The sequence below is a fragment of the Zosterops lateralis genome (assembly GCF_965231275.1).
Source record: "Zosterops lateralis genome assembly, chromosome: 12".
NCBI lineage: Eukaryota > Metazoa > Chordata > Aves > Passeriformes > Zosteropidae > Zosterops > Zosterops lateralis.
In genome coordinates, this window is record NC_139772.1 from 12681662 (window position 1) to 12709580 (window position 27919).

General features: G+C 45.6%; 1 protein-coding gene across 1 annotated transcript in view; it reads left to right on the forward strand.

The window, feature by feature from the left end:
- The window catches only part of CFDP1 (craniofacial development protein 1), a 61943-nt gene that overhangs the window by 3673 nt on the left and 30351 nt on the right, over positions 1-27919 (forward strand). Inside the window, exon 5 of the mRNA XM_083870210.1 lies at positions 13466-13570. Within this exon, the coding sequence (XP_083726336.1) occupies positions 13466-13570 (105 nt within the window). The remainder of the gene's footprint in view (positions 1-13465; positions 13571-27919) is intronic.

Genomic DNA, 27919 nt, shown 5'->3' on the forward strand with positions numbered 1-27919 from the left:
AGGCCTCAGGCTGTGCTGCAAGAAGGGCCAGGTGTTTTATAAGTGCATAAGAGCAGAACTGAGGGGCCTGGGTGAACTCACCTGAGATCTGACTGCCCTGTGAACTGCTGGTTCTTATCATAGGGGATTTTGTTTATATGTAGCAGTAAACCTGGTTATGCCAGACTAACTTGGCCTGTTTGGTGTGACAGCAGAGGGCAGCAGTTCCCAGCAGTAACACTCACCCTGCCTAAAGCTGGAGGAGGAGGCAGAGCTGGGGCTTCTGCTGCTCTTGCTTTTCATGTTACCACTGCTGCCTGAGCTGTTTGAAAAATCTGAGGAGAGCTGTGAGCCATAGTAGGGATTTTGCTATTTCCCTGGGCAAGCCAGACCGTAGCAGTACTCTTCATTCACTGATGAACTTCATTCACTTCCTTCTCTGTCCTTTGAAACAGCGGTTGCCTTATGTGAACAGAAGTTGTTCAGGGCTTCTAAGATGCTAATTTTATGCTTTTGACACCACTATCTTATCTGTAGTCTCTTAAGAATTAAGAAAAAGATATTTTCCTGCACCAGTTGCTTTTCTAGTGTCCTTTGTACTGCTCAGTGTTTACTGTTTCCCTTGGGAAACTGCAGAGGAATCACTAGAAATTTCTACTGATTTTTGATGGAATAGGCAATAGCTGGAGCCTGGGTGACAATGAGACTATAATTCTGCAAACACCAAGGCTGCTGCATGTTTTGTTTACAGCAGTTATTGTATCAGTTGATTACAGAACCAGCAACAGAAGGTTTGCAGTGAGGTCTGGAGCACCATTTTTTGCTGGTACCAGAGTTACAACAAAGTTATGTTCTTGAACTCTTTGATAACAAAAAAAACCTTCAATGTTTTTTTCCTCCCTTGATTTTTGTGATATGCAAAGTTGATTCATTTATGTTGTTTGCTAATGGCAGTAGGTGAGGCCCAGAGGGCTGCTCTTTCTTCAGAATAGCAGGAGGTTGTCTTCGCACCACCCCAACGTCTGCAGATGCTTCGAATACCAAACACTGACTTCCTTGCCTGGGGAAGCAGCTGGCAAATCGTTGCTTATAAAAGGCCACCACACTGTAGTTGTGTGTGTGTGTGCACATTTCTGGACTGAAGGCACTGAAATGAGAGCTGTCTCCATTGCTTGCCTTTCTAAATGGTTTGAGGCTACTGTTGAGTGTTGCTCTTTTGAAAGCTTGAGAAGAATTTAGATCAGTATTTCAGCAGTGAGAGATTCAGGGCACAAATTTTTGCAGTCTGCTCACTGAAGCTCTTAACAGAAGATCATTTAGCCCTGATCTCCTGTTGCAGAACAATTTATTTTCTCCTGTAAGAAGATGGTATGATTTTTCTGGCCTGATTGGAGTACCAGAAATGGCTTGAAAGTGATCTCCAGCTATAGGGCTATACTGGAGTAGTAAAGGGACTTTGTGTTGTCACCTCCCCTGTAGGTTTTTGCTGCACTTAATGTCTGTTTTGATGAGTCTGTGGTTGTATCAGTTGCTAGTGCTGAACTTTAGCTTCAGAGTGTTAAGAGTTAACAATTACCAAATGAAGATTTTAATTTAGTGGCTTTTAATTTTAGAAAATATATTATATAATTTTGCTTTGTAAAACTTAAGCTGTCAAATCCTGGAACTAGAAACAATCTTAAACTGATTGCAGTGCTTTCCAGTTGGGATTTTTTTGTCTGCTTTTTCTGCCTCCCTCATGTTAAATTGATTAGGAGCAGCAGGTGCCTGTCACCCAAATGGCTGTAATTGTGGGCAGCAGGAGCAATTTACAAAGGCAGTTCAGTGTCTAAATGGAAGTTCAAGCCATTTCTCCCTGGCAAAAGAGATTGAAGCTCCTTTGAAGCCTCTGGTTTATGAACTTGCCTCACAGTGCAGGACGTGTGTTTGCATTAATAGGGAGTTGCATCCCTAGTGCCATGGTTTAACTGTTGTGATTTGTAATTCCTTGTTTTCTCTTTGGCACTCCAAAAAGATTTGGTCCTTGGCTTTCTTTAAATCTCTGTTGTGCTCAGTGCATCAAAATGGTTCTTCTGTGCTCTTTCCATGAAAGTGAACTTTGTGTCCAGCTGGGGCTGCAGCAGAGTGGAGCTCACATCCATGGAGCTGCTCCAGCCCCGTGGTGTCAGTGTGACAGCACATGAGGGAAGAGCAGAGTCAGGTTATTGATTGCTGGCAAGAGTAGATTTTACTTTGAAACATCTTCTGTACCTTAATTTGGCTTGTGGAAGGCAAAACTAAGTTAAAAGGGATAATGGCTTGGGTGCTAATTCAGGAATGGGAGGCCTGTGTTTAGCATCCTCCTTCATTCATACACTGCAGATTCCAAGTAAGGAACTCCAGACTAGAAGCTTTGTATTTCTTGCACGTGGTTTGTTCATGTGGTTTAAAGCCAGAGCTTTACCCAGGTTATTCTTGTGGTGGGAATGCTTTCCTGGTAGTGCAGAGTTGCTGTGCTGTACTGATGATGCTGTATTGTGCTGGCAGAGCTGTGCCTTGTGCTGCTTCAGTGACTCAGTTGCTTCCCCGTGTGCATGAACCAAGCAGCCAAAGCAAAGCCATAGTAGGGCTCCACTCTCCGTCTGTCAGTGGGGAGAGCCCTGCTCTTTTCCTGAAATCTGGCAAGGTGTTCTGTCACAGCTCCTTCAACTTTCTCACAAGGATAGGTGGGGTCCACACTGAGCTGGTGCATTGCATGGGCCAAATCAAAATAGGAGGGGTCAGTGTCAAACAAGCAGTGTCACACTGAGTGTGTGACTTGCTGCTGGATATAAGGAATACTTAAAGTTTATATAGTTCTGTAGAAAGAGATGGGCAAACTCATGTCAAAGCAGTGTGTTGAGCTGTTCTGTGTGAGACATGAACTCCCATCTCTGGATGAGGGCTCCATGTTGTTGACTTGTGTAAGAGACCACATTTATGAGTTAGAATATCCCCTGGGTTGCTCCTGTAGGACTGCTTTTACTTGTGTGACCACTGTGCTCTGAGGAAACAAGGTGTGCTGGTGTCTGTGCTGAGCAGGGTTGAGTGGCAGCTTGTGTTTGGGTTAGGAAACATGATGGTTCACAGTGCAGCTATTACATCTTAAAAGTGCTGAAGAAGTACCTAAAGTATCTGATTTATAACCAAATAGTTATAAGCTTAAATTACTGTAGTAATCACTGAGGCTTATACTGGCTGAATTTGATACTTCATCTGCCACAGTTGAAGTATGGGTTGAAAAAGAACCTGATTTTCGTCTGTTACTGTTTTAAGTGTTTATCATCTAGGATGTGCCTGGACAAAACCTCGTTGCTCATTCTGTGTTGCTGCTTCACAGGTTTTCAGCCTACATCAAGGATTCAAGAAAGATTATTTAGAGGAGATTACTTTCAAGTTGAAATTCAAGGACCTTAAGCTGGGCCTTAAGTTGAGGAGTTTAGTGGTGAAGTTCACAACTTTTTGAGCAGAAGAAGCAAAGGTGAGGGGAGGTGGCTGAGAACAGGTTCTTGTCAGGAGCTTTCCTGTGCTAATGAAAGCCTTTCTTGGCCAGTACCGCCAGTCTCTGTACAAGAATACCATTGACAACAGGAATTGTTCAGTCAGAGCTACAGACCATGGATGGAGTTTCTTTTTTTGGTGTCCTGTGAAGTCATTGAGGTTTAACTTAGGCCTGATTGGGTGAGATGGTGAGGCCTGAGCCCAGTCTGAGGTCCTCTGGGCTGCTGAGCTCTTCACCTTGTGAGCTCCTCAGTAGAGTTGTGCAGAGCTGGTGAAGGACTGATTTATTCCTTTGCAGCAAAAAGTGCTGACCTCAGAGTGGAGGTGAGGTTGTAATTCAGTTCTCTGCAGCTGTACAGTACTGCTGCTTTGGGATTTCTTTATGGTGCCTCTCCTTACTGAAGTATTGATTTTTCTGTTATTAATTTTAGCCCACCTGTGTGCTTGTTGGATGGACAGCTATGTCCTAGACTGCTCACTGTTTTAACTCTGGATCTGCTGTCCTCTTCCAGAGCTTCAACCACTTGATCCCAGACCCTTTTTAGGAGATAGCAGGTGGAAAGGGCTGCAGGAGAAACAGGTCAGACACCTGAGAGCAGCCTGAGCTTTTCACAGTCCTTGCTCAGGCTCTGATTCCTTATCAGTGGCTGTGGTGTCCTCTCTGCTCCTTACATGAATAAGACCAATCAAAGGTGACAAAGTTGTCAAACAAAAAGGGTGTGTTAGCCAAGGGGTTTGGGAGACTGTCACCTATTTTGTTGCTTTACTTTGAAGACAGTTAAGGTAGTTGTCTGAGCAATAGCAGCTGCTTCTGCATTTTCCTGGAAGGCAAGAAGAGTGGAAAGAAAATCCTGATCCTGATAATGTATTTCAAGGGGAATGGGTAAAAAGAGCAGGGAATTGACTCCCACGAGTCTTAAGATTTAGAGCTGGCACAGAGAGTAATTTTTAAAGCGTGTAATTGTCCATCTGTGTTCTTGCTTTGTGGTCTCAGCATGGCCCAGTCAGGCTAACGAGCAGTGAGAGAGATGTGACACCATTAACCCTCTCCTTACTCTGTGATGCTTTTTCAGGGATCTGAGTGGATGGATCAGTGCAAGGGGTTGGCAGCATGCTCACACTTCTTGCTGGGTGTGAACCTGGGTCATTTGTTTTGTGCTCATGGGGTTTTGAGCAATTAATGCTGAGTGAAGCACAGTTGCTTTTAAAATCAGGAGAAAAGGAGTTTGGGTGGGCATCTCTTGACATTGTAGGTGGTGTGGTGCCCCTTGATCTGATGATCGAGGTTGATGTGCTTGACATGTTCCATATGTGCTTTTTTGAAAAAGCTTTTGCTGTATTGCTTATACCTGTAAGATAGGTATAAGATGCAGATGAGCATTACCAGACTGTGTATCTTGAATTCTGATATTTGGAAAGCCCTGCCTTTTTTCCAGGTGATAGCAAGTGCTACACAGCTTCCACCAAATGGGGTGGTTGGGTGTTGTCAGGCTAGATCTGGAAGACAATAAATTGAACTAATAGGAGCAGAGGAAGAAACTACTCATATTTTGATGTGCTTTTTGCAATGGCTTTTATTGCAGTAGCAAGGAATTGCTAGAAAAATTAAGACAAATTAATTTCAGTGGGCCTTTGAAAAGCCACTCCTTGAGGATTTCTCTTTTGTGTTGGTGACTGGTGGTGCCAGATGTCAGTAGGGTTTTATCCTCAGTCCTCCTTGGCAAAGGTGTTCTAGAGGAATGTGTTCTAGCCAGTTTCTGGTGACATAACACTTTCTGAAAGAGGCTTGCACAGTGCAAAAACCTTGGCTTTTAAGATTTTTTCAGAAATTTAGTCTGAATGGTATAAGCATGGGGAAGATGCTGTGGGACCATAAGACAAATTCAACCATCCAGAATTACATGGAATATGAATATGACCACTGTTTCGAGGTGGCAGACTAAAATGTGGATGGTTGCTTTCTACCACCAAGCACCAAAATGCTGATCTTGGCATAATGGAGTGTAGGCAGCAGCCTGTTTCTGCCCTTATGCTGTTGTTTTTCTTAGAGGTCAAGGCATGCCTCAGCTATCCACACTTTATATTGGCTTTTTCCAATTTAAAAAACAACTATTGATTTTTTTTTCCTTTTTTTTTTTTTCGGAAGCCAGTAAGTGAAAATACGTTACCTTTCAAGAATGACAGGGTCTTGGGGCCCATTTTGATAACCTTTTTTCTGTGCGCATCCATTCCTTGATGCTTTAGAATTTCCCTGGAGAATACTGACATTGTACCATGCTGATGGTGGCCCAGAGATGAGGTCAGTAAGTGTGAGCAGGAGCTGTGCTGTGTGCTGGTTCACTTGTGAGCCATTTGCCTTTCTCAGAGGCAGCTGCAGAAATTGTAACTTCATAAACATCAAACCTAGCCAGGACTCTAAGCCAGAACACTTGCTTCTAAAATAAATTGTGTTCTGGTTTGCTTAATGTGCTTGGAGAAGGGGAATGGGCTAATGAACAGCATCTAGTCAGGGTTTTTTCATTAGTAGATGTGCAGATGAGGCTTCTGCTCATAGGGGCTGTGACTTGCAGAGTGTTACATAATAGCCCAACGTGCTTTTGAGACTCCCAAAGTGACTGAGCAGATGCCCACCTTTGGGCAAAAAAAGTCATCTTTGGCTTCTAATGTGGCTTGCTGCTTTCAAGGAAATAATTTATGTCTGCTGGTTTCATTTGTGTGGTTTTGCTGGTAATTGGTGTGATGGAAAAGAAGGCTCAGCTGGTATCTCCAGAGGTAGGAGGAGTCTCAAAGCATCTCTAAAATGATGGATTGACCTCCAGATTAACTTGGGCATTTCTAGGTCTTTCAAACCTGGGGTGTCTGGCTGCATTGGCTTTGGGAACTGGATGAGAAACTGCATTGTCTCATCTTCAGGTTCTTCCATGTGTCTTCTGCCTGTGTTCTAAGTCAGTGTGGAAATAATGCCATAAAAATCACACCCTTCCCCAGCAGAAGATACTGTTTCTTTACATATTGATCTCAAGTTGTTTCCTGACTTTTAAAAATCTGAAAACAGAAAATGCTTAGTGACCTATTCAGGTCTTGCAGCAGCTCTATTAGTAAGGGGATCTTTGGTCCCTCTGTTCATGCCTTCATCTTAGGGGCCTCAGATCCAGTCCCAGCATTTTGCTGCTTGGCCTGTTTCCCATGTTTCCAAGCTGCTGCTCATTCCTGACAGCTCCAGGCTCAGAAAAGGGCTTTTGATGTCTGGTGAGATGCTGGCAGAGCCTGCTTTGCAGGCACTGGGCCTGGGGTTTCCCCTGCTGGAAAGTGCAGCTTGCAAGATGCATTATTTTTTTTCTGTAACTAAGAGATGGTGAAGCAAGAGGGTTTCTGTGTTAGCCTGAAGGGGAGGCAGAGCTGTTTGCTGCCATACTATCTCATTAACACATTACAATCTGAGCCAAGCTTGGTCTGGCCTTTCCCCCATGGGGATCCTTCTGCTTTGTAGTGTTGTGCTGGCTCCTGTTTTGATCTGTGTAACCTTTGTGTCTAGTGTTCATAGCTCTAAGTGAATTTGGAACCCCTGGCTCTTAATACCTATGATACTCCTGTCCTTCAGCAGGAGAGGCATCCGTGACACGAGCACTGTGCTGCTTTGGGGGAGTTGGAGGGTTGCAGGAATCTGTCTGGCTTTCAGTGTATTTACAGGTCATGTTAACAGGGTCAGGGGACTGTCGCACTCATGCATGCAGCAGCTCATCTATTCACCTAGATTACTCTGCTCAGAGGTGTGTTCCATAATGTGGATTTAATCCTTTTGAGAAGTACAAATTAAAATACAGGGATGCCTCAAAGACTGACATGCTAATGCGTGGTGGGATTTTGAGGCAGTGCAATGGAGCTGGCCAAGGGAATACTTATCCAGTGAAGCAAGAAGAGACCTGGTACTTGGAGGTGCTTAAAACTGGTGTGAATAAAGCTCCAGATAACAAGATGAAGGCTTGTGCCCTGGCTGTGGGTCAGCTTCTCCAGAGAGTCATGTTTGCTGTGCTCTACCTATTGCAAGCCCCAGTGGGAGCTTGATAACTGGAGTGCTACTCCCCTCTGGATTGAGGGAGCCTCTTGCAGAAGCTGCAAGCAGAAGTCCAAAAGGGGCCCGACAGCTTGGTCAGCATTTCAGGAGGCAGCACTGTCCATCCACTGATGTTTTCTTTGCATCTGTCACAGAGTCTTTGTCATACAGGAGATGACAGAAAATCGGTCATTTCCTTCAAGGCTTACAGGGTTATGCGTTATTGATGTTAAAATACCATTCACCTGTGCTTGTTTTCAGGTGAGTTGGTTTGAGATGCAGCCTGGGCTGACTGCTTGGATAGCAGCACACACCTGCTGTAAGGAGCAGCACCAGGCAGGCAGCTTGACCCTTGCCTGACTGCAGGAGAGCTCTCATCACATTTGATTCTTTTTAGAAACCAGCCAACAGCTTCTGTCTAGAAACCAGCCAGCTCCTTCTGCCTATCTAGTCAGCCTACAAAATTATCAGTTATTCCAGCTTGGTCTTGTCTGTGTTGCTTCAGGGAATAGGCTGAGTTTCCCAGGGAACAGCTTCTCCCACCTGGTTTGAAGAGGAATGCTGTTTTTTTCTGAAAGGGGGAAAACTAATGTTTTACTTTGAAATTAGAAAAGTAGTGGGGATGTAGTAATTTTAGTTCTGTCTGCTCTACACCAGGTAACTCAATATAACATACATATGCAGTGTTCAGGCAGATGTGGTCTGGAGGCTCACTTATGTGAGGACTTAATTCCCTTCTGGAAAGTGCTGAATCTGTGCTCTCCAGCATTTTCAGGACCTTGCAGGCTGGCGGGTCTGCCTCTTGTGCAGTGCATCTGTCTGTGGAAAGCACCTGGGACATTGCAGCTCAAGCACAAAAGTCCACCAAAAAAAATTGAGAAAAATTATTCCTCAGCTCAAAAGGGATTAATTTTCTTAACAAACCCCTGTAGATGAGTATTACTTTCTCCTTAAGTGATCATTCCAGAAGGCTGGAGGACTATTTATTGAGGCTAAACATAGATGGGGAAAATTGAGAAAGGGTAATTAGCCTCATTTTTGTTCCCCTTGGTCTGTGATTCCCCAGAGCTGACAACATTAAGATAGTGTGGAAAGTTTTGTAACTGTGTCAGGTCTAAACTGGGGCAGGTTTCCTGAGTGAGGAGTGTGTCCTGAGTGGTAAAGAGCTGGCATTTTCCATAGCTTCCATGCTTGTTCTCCCTTTCTCGGAAGGAAGGTCAGGTATAGGGTAACTTTGTGCTACTGTGAGTAAAGATTTTAACTGTCTTGTCTGCTCTGAGTCCCCTTAAACTCAAATACTGACACATGCTTTCTCAGCCTGACGTGCACCAAGTGTTTTGGTTAGAAGAACTTAGCTGTGTTGAGCCACCTGGGGGGTAAATTGGAGGGATTTTGGCACTTGGGATGCATAAGGTTGCTATTACACAGCAGACTACAGATAATTAGTCTGCAAGCCTTCTTGATATGCCTGTTTGTCTTTCCCAGCTTGCCCTTCTCCTGCCTCCCTTTCCTCACTGTGCAAGGATTGAGCTCTGCTGGTGCATTTCTCCAAGGGCTTGCAGGGCCCCTTGCTGCTCACTGCTGATCTGGGCACTTTGCTGACACACTGCAGCCTTGGCATCCCTTATGCAAGTTCTGTTTCTGGCCAGCAGGACTGGATTCAGCTGTGCTGGAGTGGAGGCATCTGAGCACCACACTGGGGCAGGTCCTGGGCTGTGGGTGTTGTGCCATGGTGTGATGGATTGGGGCCCTCCTCCCTGGCTCTGCACCTGGTGTAAGACCAGGGTGCAGCAGACAAGCTGGTGTATTAGACTCACTCTGCCACTGAACTAAGGGATGAAAATTTGGGTTTAATCCTCTTCTGCAGATTAGCTGGAGCTGTCAGCGTAATGCTCATTCCAGGGTGTTTTCTTCCTTCCTTGTAGCAGTTTATGTGGCTAAGGGCACTGCTGGGAGCAGATCAAACACTTGCTCTTAAATTAATCTGCTGCCTTTCAGTACTGTAAGTGCTCTGTGGAACCCCTTCTGAGACAGCCTTGACAGCAGGTGTTGTCTTCATGTGGTTTGTGCCCAGTGTCCATAACCTGGGGCCTTTTCCATGCACTTAGGTTGCAGCATTTCAGTTGGTAACTGTAAAAGGAAGGGTGATAAGTTCTTCAGTGGAAGTTGGAACTAACATACCCACCACTGAGCACCAAACCAGCAGGCTGGGTGGGTATGGCTATGTCTAAATGTTTGGCTACCACTTTGAGCTTGGTTCAGAGATGCAGGGTCTTAAGAAGGACATGTGTAAGTATTCGAGGCACTTAGTGATCCAGTTTCTAGCATATTTTCCTTATAATAACTTCTAAATAAGGAAGACATTTCTATTTTACAGTTGTACAACACCTTGTACAATTTGTGCTACCAGGCTCTGGCATGGTCCAAAAAATTAATAACTCTTCTGTGTTTTGAAAGTCTTATTATGCAATTTAATATCATAGCAGTGTAATGAAATCTCTGTGGCAAAGTGATTAGAGTGAGTGGTTTTGTGTGTGAATTAACAGGGGCTGCAAGTGGGCAAGACACTAGCTACTTGTTTTATTGCTGACAATATACTTATTTTCATGTTTATTCCTGGATTACAATGTGTGAATAGCATCCCAGTAAACAGTCAGGCAAATAGTTATTTATCAAGTATTTAAAAGTGAAAGGTCTTGTAATTTTCCTTAGTAATGACTGTGATTTCTTCCAGCTGGATTAATGACTCCCATTTCTCCCCATGAAGAACAGGAATTGTTTTGGTTTCTACATGGAGAGAGTTATTGTCTCCCATAATAATGCAGACCAGAGGATTTCTTTTTCCCTCCTGGCCTGGGATCTGTGAAAGGTTGAAATGTGCATAACCTGAATTAATACCTTGTAAAGCTCTTTAATACTCTTCCATCATTCCTGTTGGAGGGGTGCAGGAGTTGGTGCTGGCATCAGCCCAGCAGCAGCCTGCCTCAGAGCAGCTTTTGTTTCAGTTTATGAGGCAGTAATCGGGTCTTGTGATGGAATTGCCTTGAAAGGTCACTTTTAATTACAGTTCTGTCGCATTCCTCTGTCCCCAGCTGGGCAGTCCTGGTGGAACAGGTTGCAGCTTTGCAGCTGAATTTCTGCAGTGGACAACTCCAGAAATATGTTACAGCAGCTGCTGGCAGGCCAAAGAGAGCAAAGAAAATGGAACTAAGTGTTGTATTTTGTGCCCAGCCATTGTTACTGATACCCTGAGGTAGAGGAGGGTGTGAGAATCAAAACATAAATAAACCCTTGGCAGCAGCCTGACTTGTACCCCTGGATAGCTGACGTGTCTGTCATTGAAGGCCTGTGCCAGACTCTCCCTGTGCATCATGTGCTTTCTGCTTTCTCACCCTTTCTGGGACTGAGAATCATCCTGTTGTGAGAGCAGTGGCTTGTAGTGCTGGTCCAGCCAAGAGTGTGCTAACTCTATCAGAGTGCAAATCCCTAGAGCTGTTTTTCATTTTAGCCTTGTGCCTTTCTTTTCTTCAGCTGATAGGGGAGATATCAATTACTTCTGTCTCTGGGCTGGAGAAGGCAGAAAATACACAGGAGATTAAGGCCAAGGGCCCAGTGCTGAGATCTCAGCTCTGCCACTGGCTTTGAAGACTTGCTTTGCTGTTGTGTGTGTACAGATCCTGTAAGCTACTTAATTGCCAGATCCCTGTAGGTTTGTGGGAGTTGAGCTGGGCTGCCATCTCTTAGCAGAGCCAGTGGGAAGGCATGCTTTCTGTGACCTCTGCCTCCTTTCCCAACCCCTGCCTCCTACACTCCTACACTCATCAAGGCCCAGAAACATGCAGGGTTCAACAGCTGGGATCCAACCTAGGGGCAGGTCCTGTGGCTGTATTGAGTTTGGTTTTTTCCCCAGGGCATGTGGTTACTGTGCTACATCTCTTGGATTCCTGCTCGAGGTTACCTGATATTTCTGTCTGTGACTCACGTGTTCCTGCATGTCAGGGGTGCACCCTGAAGGCAAGGCAGTGCAGGGGGTGACAAGAGGAGAGGGACCCTGCCAGAAGCCAGCACTGCAGAGTGCACAAGAGAGGGTGCTGCTTCGCAGCTTGGCAGGGGTCAGAGCTGGCTGTTTAGATACTGCATTTGAAAATAAATAGACTGTGTGATTGCATTGATCTGAACTCAGCCTCATGGTTGAGGGGAACTCTGTCTTATTGCTGCATGAAGACACCAAGTTCATCCTGTCAAATGAAATCCATGGATGTAGGGTAACCTTTGGTGTATGACTGCTACATGACGTGACCACTGTTGCCAAGGACTGTTACTGGATGGTGTGTTTGTGGTGTTCTAAGTTGTGATGATGCTGTAACAAGGTGGGGTTTTTTTCTTCCTGAAGTGCTTCTCACCTTTTCCTGCCCTTTTCCCTTACCAATCTGATCAGCAAGCACTTCTAAATATTCATAGTGTGGGATTTGTCTCTATCCACATGACTGCCATGGTTTGAAAGGCATGTGACAATGCAGGGGGGAAATGGGGTTAATCTCCTCCTGCACTGGCAGAACAAGGCTGAGCAGTTGTACAGCACAGGCGTTTATTCTTGTGCCTTTTGCACTGCATTTGCAGTCTGTGGAGGAGGAGAAAGGAAGTTTCAGATGCTGATTCACTGTCAGGATGGAGACATGGATGCACCAGTTGTGTGCAAGTGAAATTTCAGGACATGGGTGCCTCCAGGGTTAACAGTTAACTCTGTGTCACTCTCCTTGATGCCAGCCCAGCAGAAACCTGTCTGGGGCTGCAGCTCCTGGGGTTTCTCCATGACTATTAGCCAGTTCTTTCATGGAAGTTGTGGGGTCAGGTTGGTGGGTAGGAAGCAAGCAGTGATTAGCCTAACTTGCAGCCAGGGGAGATCCCATGGTGGCTTTCAGCCTCTCATCAGCATATGGTCTAGACCAGGGATGAGCCTGCACATCCTTGCTGGAGCAGATGTAGCCAGAGGCCCAGGCTGCAGGAGGGTGAGATGGAGGATTGTTTCTTCTGTGCCAGCTGAGCTGTGGGTCAGGTGCCTCTGTGTCCACAGAGCTGCAGGGCCCTGGAGAGGCTCACAGGCTTGTGCTCCATGGGAACAAAATTGTTAGCTTGGCAAATCAGGGCAACCTCATTAAGAGCTACTGAGAGCGTGAAAAGCGTGTTGCTGGAGGCAGGTCATGGTAAATGAGGAGGCTAAAGTAACTGGGATTTTCTAACAATTAATTATTGAGTGGTTTTCTAGAGATTCTTTCTTATGTTTATAATTCGTTCCCTGCTGTAGATGCCGTATTGATTTATAATTTTTTGAAGTTCAATATTTTGTACCCTCAGGGCCTCAAACAAAAATTAACTAGAAAATGAGAGTAAATTTCTACATTCTGTCTTGTCAGAGCTTCCTCTCCCCTTGCCCATTCCTAGAGCCAGTTTTCATGCTCTGGTTTGGGTTGCAGATGTTGCCAAGCCTGTGTGCCGTGGGCTGTGAGACGTGGGTGGCAGAAGAGCTGCCTCACTGACCAACAAATGAGAAAATCAAGAGCCCAATTAAAAGCCTGGAATTGCCCCCAGTGACCTGAGGAGAGCATTTAGTAGCTGCTAGTGAGACAGGCCTGTTTGAATGAAAAAGCATTCCAGTTTGTTGGAAGAAAAAAAAATCCCCTCCTCCCCCCAGCTCTAATTAGCTACTCTTTTTCTTTTTTCTGCCATGAATGTAGAGGATTTGTCCCTGGAATGAAATTTTAACAAGATGTGTGTTCTTCAGCTTGCAGCTGATGAAGGTGATCTCTGTGCAGGGGATGGGGAGACTCTTGTACCCATTTTCTGTGTTTCCTTGATGGATCTGTTGAGTAAAGCTCTTCCTCACCCTCTGTTTTTTCTCTTTTCCTCCAACAGAGTAACTAAAGAAGTGGACTCAAACTCAAAAGAAGCTAAATCTTTTCTGAAGCAGCAGGAGAAACTGCAGTCAGCAGCTCCAGGTTCCTTGCCGACAGTCTCGGGGTGAGTGTGGGATTTCCCTGCCCAGGTATGGGCCCTTAGTGAGAAGGATGGTACTGGAGCCAATTGTGCAGGCTCTGCAATATTTAATGGGTGTTTTCTGCAGGATTTCAGTGGGAGCAAGACTAGGCCTGGAAGGTGTGATGATTCGGGCTGGAGGGAAGGGAGGGAAGCAACCCGTGAGTTGCAGTGACTCACTTCATACGTTCAGGCTCAAATTTTTTAATCCTCATAAATCATTCATCCTAGTAAGGAAATAGTAGTTTGACTGTCTCAAGCAGCCTGATGAAACTGCAGGTTGCCAAGGAACATGCCTGAGATTGCCTGCAGTTCCTCTGACAGGTGCTTCACAGCGGTATAAAAAGCCTTATCAGGCTGGGCTGTGGCTTCTTGGAGACTTTGGGTGAGCATTTAAATGAGAGAGTTTTTGCCTCTTTGATGTTCTCTAATATCATTTTGATGTGGATTTGTCGCTTTTCTGTTCAAGCTCTAACACCTAATTCTGAGATTATCATAATGCTTGTCAAAGATACAAGGAGGTCAGGTCCCCTGTGCATCTGACATGCCAGGCTGGTTCTTGATGAGCTTGGGAGATCACCAGCTTCTTAGGAATAGAGGAGATGCTTCTGTGCGCTGTGTTCCAGTGATGATTTTTATTTAAGTCAGTTGTTTGCATTTATATTTGAAAGACGTAAGCTGCATCTGATTTGATCACACAGAAACAATACCCATCAAATAAATACATTGTCCTTCCCATCTGCTTAGAGCAATTCTCCGATGTGAGTTAAAGCTGCCTTTCCCTGAGATGCTGTTATTCAGTTGCTGCAGCTGGATTGTCACTCGTTTTTTCCAGCTAAGTGTTGCATAGCTTGTACTTAGCTCAGGGTAGTGAAAGATAGTGTGTGTGTGTGTGTGTGTGTGTGTGTGTGTGTGTGTGTGTGAGCCTTGACAGCTGCTGTTCTCTGAGCTGAATGAGGGCATAGATGAGCATAGTCTTCATGCTGTTGTTCACACTGCACAAGGGTTCGTCCCTGCAGAGCTCATTAATTGTAACCTAAGTGTTGTTTACAGGGTTTTGTGCTGGAAAACTTGCCTTGGGTTGGGCCAGCATTTTTTGTGCAGTTTTGGTGGCCAGTGCTTGTCCGAGTGGCAGCTGAAGCTGGGGCAGCTCTGCACTGTGTGCACTACTGGTGGTCCCATGTCTTCAAACTTGCCTTCTGGTTTCCCCAGCAGTTGCCCAGCTGCTCTGAGTGCAGGCAGGTTTGGTAGCCCACTGGGAAAGGTCCAGGGGCTGTTCACCTTCCAGTTCAGCAGAGATCCATGTTTCCTCCTGTGTCTTACAGGGCCCAGGGGAGGAGCTGGGTGGCCTGTGCAGCCTGGTCATTACCGAGGGGCATGGTTGCTTTTACTGGAGCTTAGATTGCTCAGGAGTAATAGCCACAGCTCAGTTTGACTTAATGTTGCAGATACCTAGAGAATTAACATCAAATATAGGAAAAAGTGGACTAAAAATCCATATAAGAAATAATGAGTTCAAGGACTTCTTTAACTTTCCTTCAGTGTGATTATTTTGGAAGCAGCTTAATTAGGCCATTGTTCAGCTTGCTGATGTGTGATGTCCTGCTGACAGTTGCTTGCCCAGAACATGAGGTGACCTGACTGTGGAGAAGGGTGAGGAAAAATATCCTGGGCTTGTATGTCTTGCCTTTCTTCAGAGCACCAAACCCCGATGCAGCACAGCCCCAAGTGCCTTCCCTTTCACTACCTCCTGCAGCTCATCCTGGCTTTGTGCAGGGATTCTATGGCAGAGGAGCAGCAATGGTGTTTGGATCCATGTGTGGAACAGCCCAGCTCTCTTGAGGCTTCAGCAGGAGGTTCTCTGGGGCAGCTTGGACCTTCTGATCTGAGAGTGCTCCAGGGAGTCTTGGACTAGTATCCGAGACTGATCCCTGAGACTGCCAGCAAACATGTTTGCTGTTGGGCTTAGGAAGATGCTTCCAGCTGGGAAGCCAGCCAGGGTATTTTCAGGTGAGAAAATTACTAGCAGGCTTCTGGTATTCCTTAAAGCCAGAGGCAAGCCCCATATGTTAAGCAAATTTCTAAGGTCAGGTTGTAGACTTGAGCCAAGCTATCCAGATCCTACTGCTCTGGAGCAAAGAGCCACAAGCCTTGGTGACATGCCAGAGCAGCACTTGGGGACTGACAGAGCCTGACATAGCCTGACAGTTCTTTGCACCTTTTGTCTACTTAAAATAGAAGTTTTGGGGGAAGAGGGTACATTTTTCACTTATGCATTATGGGAGAGTCCCAGTCTATTGCCAGAAGGCAGTGAAAAATATGATTTTGGGATCTTAGCTGTGCCTATGGACACCCACTGTGCTGTGAGCCATTATCAGCCCCCAAGACCTTTGCCAGCTATTAAAAAGAAAAAAAAAAAAAAAGCCTTGCCCTGAGTGCAGGGAATTTGAGCAGCTAAGAGTGGCCTCTCCATCTGGCTTTTCTTCACCTTGCAAGCAGCATGCATTATTTCTGAATGCAGCCAACCTACCCTGCATTTATTGAATTTTCCTTCTCTAAACAGAAGTAATCCAGAAAGGCAACGGTCAGAAAACCAAACATCCGGCTCCACGTTACAAACCCTTGCAAAGTAACTGGTCCAGGGGAGGGGATGTTTGGGTCTGAAAGTGCATTTCCTGAATGTGTTTAACATCCATACCGGATATGCTATAAAAAGCTAGATCTGTGCTTGTGAGGGCCATGGGGGTGGTTGGAGGAGAATAACTTAAACACTTGGCTGTAATTAAAGCCAGGAGTACAAAACAACCCACCCAGTTCTCTCAGCAGGATTTGCTAGAAAGGTCAGAAGCCCTTAGTTCCCAGGGATGTGATGGTTTCCCAGCCTTCACTTTATTCCCATCGTGTCCTCCTGTGACACACAGCTAGGCAATGTTCTGTCTGGGTATCGGTTTGTTGGAGAGGTTTGGGGTTGTAATACTCTGTTCCAGTTGTTTCTTTTGTGCTCTAGGGTTCTGTTAGGCTCTTGCTGATGCCATCAGAGGTATCAGATGTGGTGAGGGGACCCACTGATCCCTTCTCATTTGCTCCCCCAATAAATGGGTGGAAGGCTCCCAGCATCTAAAAAAAGCCTTCCACCCACCCAGCTAAGCCTTCTTGTCTGTATGTTTTAGGGCTCATTTCCTATCTTTAACCACTGCTCCAGGACCTTTTGGGGAAAGCAAGAGTAGATCCTGGCTGTAAATTAAATGCATGACCCAATGGAGGGTTCAGTGGGCATTCCTGGTACTCCAGGAGATGTTTTTTGCCCTCTCCCCAGGCCAACCAGGACCCGTGAGCAGGGTCCATCATCCCTGCACTAGTAATCCCATTTTACAATCCCATTTCATATTCAGAGGATGTTAAAGCAAATTAAATCCTCCAAGCAGCTTACTGCAAGATGACTCTCTGCATGTACTTGTGGGACTCAACAGGGGGTTGAGCTCCAGGCTGGGAAAGCCCCGCACTGACCCAGCCCTGCGGTGGGAGCAGCTGTGACCTGCCCGTCGGTCCTTGGCCCTTGTCAAAGCATGGTGGCATTGCACAGGGAACACTGCTGCTGTAGCAGTCCTGAAAATGGAAAAAATGTAGTTGGTGAATCTTATTTGAGATTCTCTTCTAGGCAGCTGTTTCTACACAGCCTGAACAGGAGCCAGGAAGAAAAAGAGAGGGTTTTTGCTGGCTTTGTTCTTGCTTTTGCTTATTACCAAAACGGTTGTAATTAAACGTGGACTTGCTCACTCAGCCCAGCTGTTACTTTTCTTTTTGATCCTGCCTGAAATTACAGTGGTGGATGTTTGACCTCCTAGGCCTTTTTTATGCCTTGTAGGCTGGTATAAACACCGGGTACAATTTGCCTTTGAAGCAAGCAGGCACCACTCCCACAGAGTTCAGGAGGTGCTGTACTTGCAGACCCCCAGGCTGCATTGGGACTGCAAGGGTTTGGACCTCAGTACAAGACCCAGCAGGAAGAGGCACTGCAGGAAAATTCTGACCCTGAGAACATATACTTGCCCTGAACAAAAAAAGCCAGATAAACTCTAGCCTGTTCATGATGGATGCCTTCCTCCCAGAGCCTACAGTAGAGCAGTTCACATGGACTGACTATTAAATGGTGTGAAAAGCTTCAGGCCTTTCCTTTTAGAAATCATTTACTCTGCCACATGCTAATTTTTTATCTTTGTGGGAGGATAGGGATGGTGGAGGAACCTGATGCCTGTTTGCAGCATCCTGACATGTTACTGTAATTCCTAAGCCGACCTTCCTCTCCAGCCTGGACCCTTCTAGGAGCTACTTTACATCCAAATCTTTTTCTTGCAAAAGATGCTCTTTCTGCATGAGTTGGCTGGATCCCTTTGCTGTTATGACCAACACTAGTTACTTGAGATCATATGTGGACACTGGTGGACAGGCACAAGCTCTCAGTTTTTGGAATCTTCAGATAATCCAGAGCAAGTGCTGCGGTATTTCCATGCCTCTAGGGAGCAATTTCACTTCATAGCAATCCCATGAGCTTTTATTCCTCAGAAACCAGGAGTTTACAGGATTCAGCTCAGCATCAACTACAAACAATTATTTAGCTAAAACTCTTGGACATTTTTCTTGTACAGCGTAAGTAAGAATGCCAGTAAAGCAAGTAAGTAATCGAGACCTTTGGGGGAGCTGGAGGTGGGGTTTTTCAGTAGTTGCTTAAGCACTTGAATAGTTCTGCTCTTCCTAGTGAATTCGAAGCTTCCCATCTTTCTCCTGCTCTTCCCTTAATGTGCTCCAGAGAGTGCTGTTCTCCCAGATGGAGAAATCCAGCCCCTTGCACCACAGCCAAACGTCTGGGTGTAGTAACACATGACATACTTTTCTGTGAACATGATGAACAAGCTAGGGGCAATACTCTGTGCCCTAGAGCTAGTTTTACTTATTTCCTATTCATATGATTTTGTTGTGAAAGATTAAATGTGGCAATAACTGTTCCAAGTAAATAATTTCTCTTTGGATCTTAGATCCCTTGTTGTTATTAACTTCATTTTAATTATTCATTGTTAGTGTCTGTCTACTGTTTTACACTCCTTGAGTCAATGTGGTAATGAGGTTAGGTGAGTTTTGGCATATCTTGGTTTTATTTGCTTGTGGAACTGAAATTAATTACTCTATAGGGATGAATGGGGAAAGGTGTTTGTATGTGTCAGGAAGAGGAAGTTTGTCGTTGAGAAAAATGATCTGTTCAGTGTTGAAGTGTTTTCATCAGCCATAGTAAATAAGATACTGATTGCTGCATGGTTGTAAATCATGTGAAACACCTCATCCTCTGAGCGTCTGCCTCCTCTCTTGAAGTCAGTGTCGCATGAAATGAGAACCCACAGCAATGAGGGTGCCCATCTCAGGCAGTGCAGGCTGGCAGCAGCGAGGGCACCCACAGGGGTTTCACAGCCCAGCTCGGGAGCCAGGTGGGTCTGGCTATCTGAGCTGTGTGCCCTGGCCACCAACCATTGCATCCTGTGCTGAGGACCCGACTGTTTCCTGCAGACAGGCTTATCCAGGGCTGCAGTCACCTCTGAGGCTTAGCAATGAGTGGGAGAGCTCTGCCATTTTGGGACTTTGTCCATTTCTTAACAGTTCTTTCTCCTGAGCTTATGTTAAACCTATTTTGATAAGAAACAGAGCTCTGAGTGTGGGAAGTTTCATACTTATGCTCCCAGACTCAAAGCAAAATGTGCACTAAACATCCTTGTTTTAAACTAGTCTCTCAGGAGCAGTTCTTTCTTGTTCTCAGGCCAAATGAGTCAATGCCTTCTGCCCCAGCCTCTGCTTTGCAACAGAAATGAATGAGATTCTTTCACTCTGTGCTGTGCTTTCCTGTGGCCATGCTACCACGAGTGCAGTTGCTTTTCTTTGGGGCAAGAGCATCCTATTGGAAAGAAGTTTAGCAGTACCTGTACAGCTCTGTGCCTTACTTCAGTCCTCTGTCTTGATGTGGCCAAGCTGGATCCCTGGGCTGGACTAAGTGGGATCAGCTGTTTCTTTTTCTAGTCTCGTCGGAGGTTCAGCAGAATGGAATCTCAGCTATTTGAGGACTTACTTCTCTAAAGCATCTGTCTTATAAAAACAACCCCCCACTAGTCTGAGGCCTTTGATAATTCCCCAATGAAAGTTGTGGGGCAGCTTTCCCTTAGGGCAGTACAGGTTTTATGAGGCTTATTTTCATATGCTTTCATCTCTTGGATCATGAGCATTTCTCTTTCTCCCTCTGTGAAAATGATTGAGGAAATTAACTGCTAATGGGGAATGAAGCCAGCTGTATTTTTATTCCAGACCCCTTGCAAAGTTGCAAAGAGAAACCCCTGTATCTTCCCATGTTGGACTTGCTCTGACTGGAGTGAGAGGTGAGAAGGGCAGCCTTGCTTTATAGATAAATCCTAGGGTTGAAGGCAAATGCTAAGAGCTCCTGTTCCCAGCTGTGCCATGCCTTGGGCATGTGTCTACCAAGAAGATTTGTTTCCACTCCTGTTTCATTTTGCTTTTATATTGTTTCCTTGCATATTAACTGAGCTGTACCATGTCCCTTGAGTGTCTCCCCCATACCAGATGCTTGTGTTACATCCTCTTGCTTTCCACACTTGTGTTCCTCCCTTTTTCTCATGTCAAGGAGCAAGTTCAGCTGAATCATTCTTCATAAAATATGAACCAAGTAAGTAAGGCTGAAGTGGCAGAGTAGAGTGATGCTCCCTGCTCTCAGGCAGTCCTATTGCCCCAGGCTTTTCACATAATAGTGGCTTCATTCATGGAAAATCTCATACTAGAGGCCTCATTCATGGAAAATCAGCACACCAGTATTTTCCAGCACATTTGTTGGCCAAAACTTTGATCTGCATGCTATGTTGTCAGCCTTGTGCAGGACTGTGTTTAGAAAATGGGCATGCTTATGCTGGCTGGATTGATATCACGATGTGAAGTCAAGTAATTAGGGTTAGTTACCAACTAATGCCAGCTTTCTCCCTTTCTGCCTGAAAGGAGGTGTTGGTGTGACTGAGCTCTTGAAGGGTGCTTGGTCTCTCTTCAGAGCTGCAATCTCTTCAGCTGGCACCAGTCTCTGCCACTGCTCTTTTGTTTGATTCAAGAAAAAGACCAGGAGAGGCTGAGCAAGTGTCTCCCTGGCCCATGGGGATTTCCTCTGCCATGAGGATGGTTAGGATAGCTGGGATTCACTTCAGTTGTTTCTTTCCTGCTGTGGGGGTGGCAGAGCCCCCCATTTTTCTCACTGTTCTTACTCCTGCAGAAAAACTGAGCCTTAAGTGAACTGGTGCACGGTCTGAGCTGAAAGGGCACCTTAAACAAGTTCCAGTCTGTCTCAAGCTCTCCAGGGTGCTCTAATCCAGTCTGCCAAGCCATGGAGTACTTTGTTTCCCTATCCAAGGAGTTTCAAAGCCTTACTAATGTGTTGGGTTACAGCCCAGTCGTTTTTGCCCCTGAGCCTTTGCCGTTGTGCTTTTCAGAGCGCACGCGGTCCTTGAGGCAGTTGCTGTACAGAGGGACCCTCTGCAGAGGCAGATTACCAGGGTTGTGTTGGCAGCAGATGTCCCTCCGGGTGTGCAAGGACATATGTGACATGCTCCTGTACCCGCTGAGGCAGGGAGTGGAGGGAACAGATTGATTTGACATTTCTGTTGGAGACCAGTCTTTTTTCTGAGAATCCCAGGGGAGGATGTATTTTGTGCCACCTCTTCTCGTGGCATCAGCTATTGATTCTTCCCTGTGAGGGTGGTGAGGCCCTGACACAGGCTGCCCAGAGGAGCTGAGGCTGCCCCATCCCTGGGAGTGTTCAAGGCCAGGTTGGATGGGGCTTGGAGCAACCTGGACTAGTGCAAGGTGTCCCTGCCCAAGGCAGAGGGGTGGAATGAGATGATCCTTTTAAGATCCCTTCCAACCCAAACCATTCTAAGATTTTATGATTATCAGCAAAATAATAGAGGATATATATGAGTCTGATCTGACCTTGTGCAAAAGCTTTGATACCCTTTCAAGAGCTCATACTTCAGTGCTGTTACTAAAAGCCCCCAGGCAGCCAGTGGACAATAGTGATGCCTGTTCATCGCCTGACTGCCTGGCTGGAGAACAATGATGGCATTTCTTGAAGTAACAAGTCCTGGGCATGTGCAGGGTTGGATTGTAACTTTTTTTTTCCCCCTTTAAGCTGGAGGCTTGAGAGCAGCAGGTCTGGTTGCAGCACCCATGAATGCAAGTACAGAGGAAACTTGCACCTTTTGGAAAATACTGAAAGAAAGTAAATGGCTGGTTTTTTAGATGCTTGCCTGTTTTGCCTTGAGGTTGAGTATGCATACGCTGAGTATCACCAGTATGTGTTTGGTGTTCAGTGGTCGGTTCAGATTGTTGTTTAACAGCAAGGAGGGGGTTAAAGAGAACTCGGGAAGGCTGGCTGATTGCTGCTCATGGCTTTCATAATGCAAAGCCTGTGGGAATTCAGCCGGCTTCAGCTTCATCTCCCCCCACCCCCTCCCCTCTGCTAGAGGCAGGATAACCTTCCTGACTCCACTGGAGCTGTGTCTCTGCCAGTACGGCTTGCACGGGGAAGCTCTGCGAAAACCCAGCAGAGGCGTGAGCATGTGAAAGATGAGATTTTTTAACTTGCTTGGGAGAACACTGAAAGAGTAAATTTTCAGCATGGTCGTACTGTTTCCTTACACTGTGTCTGGGATGCAGCATGTCTGCCTCTTCATCTGTGACCTGCAGATTTCCCATTGCAGGGCGGCTGAGGAAGCAGCTGGTATATGCGATATCTCCAACTCTCTGGAGACTGGAATGCAGAGATGTCCTTGGCTTTGCCATAGGTTCTGGATGATGCACAGCAAAGTTGTTTAGGCCAGAAAAATAGGAAGATAGTTCAGCAGTGATTTGTACAGCACTCTGCACACTGACCTGCATCCAGCATGGTGCTGCAACGTGCACCCTGTGACAAGGGGTTCCAGCTAACCTTTGGTATTAGAGAAGTGCTAAACAGGCAGTGCAGCCCAGAGCCTTTTGTGTAGCATCTGCTTTAAGGACAAGCACCGTGATGGTGTTTTTCCTAATGTGTGAAATCTCTTCTCCCTCCCTGCTGTTTGCAATAACCCTTTGGAAAGCTGGAAAGGGTCTCCATTTCCTTTCCCACTCACACGAGTGCATTTGTGAGCCTCGCCAGCACTATTTGGCTATTTGCATTGGGAGGGATTTTTTTCTACTTTCCCAAGTCAAAGAAAAGTGCGTAGCATTTGTTTTGGAAACAAAAACACTACTCAAGAATTACATGGCCTCTGCAAACAGATCAGCACAAAACAGGTCATGTGCTTTGGGCTGACTTTGAAGACTGTACAGGATAGCTGTCTGCATCCTTGCTTTATGGTTCATGGCTGCATTTAACAAGGATCCTTAAGAATCTTTTGAAGAAGTAGTATAGCAGCAGCTTTATAGGTCCTGTGGGACAGTCAGGGTGCTTAGCAGCTTTCCCCTGGTCATTGTTGTGATTGCAGGGCAGGGTTTGGATTTTTTATGGAGGTAGAATACCTGCACTCAAACAAATGGGGGGAAGGGGTTTTCATCCTTACTTTTCTCAAAGCCTTTGACAGTAAAAGTTTATTGGTGAATATTAGTAAGAATATTGGTGAATATTACTAAGAGATTGTTGGTCACAGCTGCTGAGGGACACTACAGAGCTGTCTATCTTCTACTTCCTTTGTTACAAACAAATGTCTCCTGGAAAAAAGTTTCCCGCTGCCTCCTCCTTTTAGCACTAGGCAGGCTGGATGGGAAGTAGGTAGCACTGCTGTTACAAGAAGTGCTTTCCTGTCTCTGCATGGCACAGGAATCCTCTGGTCAGCTTTGATACCTTCCTGCTCCACAACCTGCCGTGCTCATGTTGAGCCAGGTCAGCGGGTATTTGTGCTGCTTTGTGCTTAGTATGTGACTCAGGGGCAGGTGTCACAGTAGGTTATTTAGAGTCAGATCTGTTCTTCAAATAAAAGGAAGGCTTTGAGTGCCATCCAGACTAAACCAGCACAAACATCTCAGCCTGAAGCAGTTTTGGGCAGCATGTACAGCTGTGTTGGAACACAGAGCCTTTATGAGCCCACCCTGGCCTCTTGCTGCTGCTATTTTTTGAGTAACAATGAAAAAAATGCAAACCTTCAGTGTCCTTTCTTTGTCAGGAGCTGTGCTTTGCAGGAGGGACTCTAGGCTTTAGCACCATTTTCTAGATAATTTGGGCCAGAACTGGTGGGTTTGTGATGTGTGCTGAAGGTACCAAACGTCTTGCTGGAATGGGTGAAAGTGTTTGTGACCAAGTGTCCTGTTAATGTACCCCCTGGAAATGCCCTTTGCCTGGTCCTGATCACTGTGCTGTGGTTATTGTCTTTGTTCATCCTGGCTGTTAAATGGAGAACTGAAGTCACCCACAAGCTACTGCTGCTTTTAGATGAAAAGTCTGATTGTGCATGAAAAAAAGGTTTTCAATAAAACAAAACAAAAAGACAGAACTCCAAAACCCTCTCTGAACTGGACATGCCTAACATGGCAGGCCTGCAAACTGGCTCCTCAGTCAACTACTGTCAGCTACAGCCTCTGCATGGCTGCTGGGGCTGAAGGCCAGAAATGCTCAGGAGTTCATCTGCCTCAGGTCCTGCATGGTACACTTCTCCCCAGCCACCTCTGTGCCAAACCAGTGGCCTTTGGCCTCTCTGGTAAAGAATTGTATCTAATTTTGAGTTCTTCAACTCAAATAAATGAAGAATCCTCCCTTTCTTTGAGTTTAATTAACAGTAACAGCTAATTGTGGAACAAATAGTTTGAAACAGTTACATATATGCAGAACTTTCCAGAATATAGCAAATTTCTTGAGCTCTGCTTTTCTGGGTCTTACTTAGGTGTCAATAGGATGTGGTTGTGTTTATGCCTGTTTCATGTGGAAGAGTTTGACACTGCCCCTCTTGCTCTCCAGCTCTCTCAAGGTGCCTATCTCTGAATTTGAGGATGCACAGTGGCTGATTTATGTCATTTACTGTCTTGACCAAGGGCAAACTCCCCAGCTGTATAGCTGTGAGTGATTCATCTTTCCTCATCCATGGAGATAAATGTCAGGATGGATGTCAGCTGTCTGGCTGATGCATGAGTGAATCTGCTTTCATATGTGCACCTTGAGCCAAATGTACACACATGAATTTTTTACTGTTTGTGATCAACCTGGAAATGCAGATTGTGTTGGAGGAAGAAGCCTCTTGGTTTTAAATATTGATAACAATATAACAGGGCTGTGGCTGTGACAATCTGGGAGCCTTGAAGCATTAGCTCAGAGAATATGCTGAATGCTCTGTGGAATTCAGTGGTGTGTAAAATAAAAGGAAGAGCTTTGCAAAGTGGTAACATGCTTCAGATGGAGAAATAACAGATGAGGGGGTCTTCTTCAGTCCACAGGCTGTAGGGGTGAAAATGGAAGAGATTCAGGCTGAGTCTTTGGAAGAGGCCCCTGACAGTTTTTTTATTTATTTTGATTTGTAATGTAACTAAAAAGAGAGCAGCTGCCCAGAAACCTAGGCGCCTATGGATTGATGGCTGTGGAGGAAGAGGTGAAGACCCTGTTCCTTGGAAATGCTCAAGGCTTGGGGGGCTGGATGTGGTAGGTCGTCATCATCTCTAGAGCCTCAGTTCAGAGAGTATCAAGTACTTCTGCTGTGTGGTTCTTCATCAGCTAATCGAGTTGAGGAGTCATCCAGAAGGCATGCTGAGGGCTGAGAAACTTCTTAAAGTAACTTTAATTGTTCTCATCTCTTCACTCCCTTTAGGACTTTGAGCCATGTGTGGAGCTAATACACAGTCAGACATGCTGGGGTTCCTGCCTGTGCAGTTGCCTCTTCCCCATCACAGCTTGTGAATAAATTGTAAGAAGCCTGCAGACTCCTGAGCTGGCTCCACACAGAGTGTACCTGCCAGTTCTCAGAGAGCTTACTAGCAAAGCAGAGCATTGTGCAGGATGAGCTGTGCTACTTTCAGATCTGAGCTGGTTTTGTGCCTTTCTGTGCCTGGTCTAATCAGCTCTCTCCAAGTGCGATTTGCTGGGCAGTGCCTGTTGAGGCACCTGGGGTGGCTGCACAGTGGTGAGCAGAGGTCTGACACTTTGGGCACTGCAGCCCCACTTCCTCCCCTGCTGCTGTGAAGGTGGGGAGCTGCCTGTAGGGTATTTTTTTGGCTTTTACATTAACTGGTTGTAGTGAGTGTCGTCAACGACATAACTAGTAGTGGCTCCTTATTTAATTTTTGCAGGCTGTTCCAATATAGAATGTAGCTCTTGCTACAAAACCCTTCAGAATAAAGGGATAGCTGTGGATGAGGGTAGCAGAGAACATCCTAGCACAGCTGGGACTCCTCTGGGCAAGGTAAAGTGGTGCAGAAGGGGGCTCCCCTTTTGTACTGTGCCAGAGGAATCACCTGATGCCTCAGGGAGCATCCTGGGAGCACACTGTTTTGAGTTAGTGTGTATGGCAGTTGTGTACACTGCCCTGTAGAGTTTGAGCACCTCAGCATGGTTAGTTGGTAAAAGAAAGCAAGCTTGTAAAAATGTAGGATAACTATCTTCATGTAAAAAGCAAACATTGCTGAGAGGCTGTAGGAGACAGGGAGGGGAATAGCAACCCAGTCTCTAAATTCACCTTAAGTTTCACTCAGTGTGGAGAGAGTAAAATGAGAGGACGTGATTTTTCTCTGCCAAATCCTTTATCTAGATATAAAAGCTTTTCATTGCTACTTGCAAAAGATACTGTTAACAGCGTGGTCCTTTGCATGACACTTCTTTCAGGCTTTGGCTCCTGCAGCGTCAGCCAGATGATCTGGCCACTGGCTGTTGTGTTCCCACTATTCCTGTCACATCCATGGTCGTTGGATCTTTTTGCTGAGCTATTTCGGTGCACTTAGTTGAAACTAGCCTGACTGCCAGCATCACGTGCTAAAACAGCCCTGCAACAGCTGAGTGCTGGAGCCACTGTCATGGAAGACATGGAGAGATTTCAATTGTGAAGGAATTTCATTCTTATTTAAAGAACCTAATCTTTCCAAAACAAACTTGTTTTCTCAAGGCAGGAACGTGCACCAGGGGACCTTGGACCGAGGACCAGTTTATACTTTCTTCTCTTTAGGTGTGTGCTCTAGAGAAGTGGTAGAGGCAAGATCCTGGAAAAACCAGGCCCTTTGGTCAACAGCTCACTTGCAGTGAGCAATCTCCTGTTTTGAAAGCTGTTCTGTGTGTATATGTGTTAAGGTTACTATTAGGATAAGATAATATTAGGATTATCATCTACTATTGCTTAGAGTTGCAAGAATAAATAGGTCATGTGCTAGTGCAGCATCTCTGAAGTCACACATATGCAGCTGCTGGTGCCTGTGGTCTTTGCAGTCAGAGCTCATTCAGAGACACCATGATACATTTTCTTCAGTTTTTTAATTAAACAGAGACTTGAATTCTCTATATTTATTTCCACATTTCTTCAAAGGTCTTATGTTTGCCCTCTTTCCCCCACTTCAGCTTTCCCTAGTAGATTAGAGCCTGCTGGAAAACATAGAGCACATTGTGAAGTCCAAAGCAAAAGCTGACTCAGCGATCCTTCCCATTAAGGCTGCCACTGTTCATGGAACAGGAGGTTAGCCTTAAATTACTTCTGCCAAAAAATACTGCTGCCCATTTTATTAACTGTTGCTGTGTCCTTTAACTCAGTTTTTTTTTAAAAATATAGTCTACTAGTGCCTTAACAGTCTGGGAAAGATGACTTTAGTTTCATATGCTGGAATAATTCTCATTTTACTGTAAGAAGCTTTTGCATCTCTTCTCCAGATCTCTGGAGGAAGGCACTGTCCTAGGCACGGCCCCTATCTCTACCAACAGTGGTCCCTTCCTTTGAAGGCTTTCAGCTCATCCTCTCTTGACGAGAGGGGGTATGGTTGTGGTGCTGGGTAGATTCCTTTAGAGCAGACACAGGACAATACAGAAAGAAAAAGTCTTCCATGTCATTCCCATTTTCCTTACCAGCTGGAGCAGATCTACTCATGACCTCAGAGCAGACAGGCATCAGAACCTGATCTGTGTGTGTGATCTCTCCAGTGTGTGTGTGTGTATGAACCTGGATGCAAACACAGCAGCAGTGCTGGAGGAGCTGGTACTGAGGTGCCACTACAAAGAGAAAAGTGAATCTCGTCAAGTTCCTGTGTTCTCCATAAAGCAGTCAGTGACAGCTTAGGGTGATATTCCAGGGAGAAAGTAGATTTTGAGGG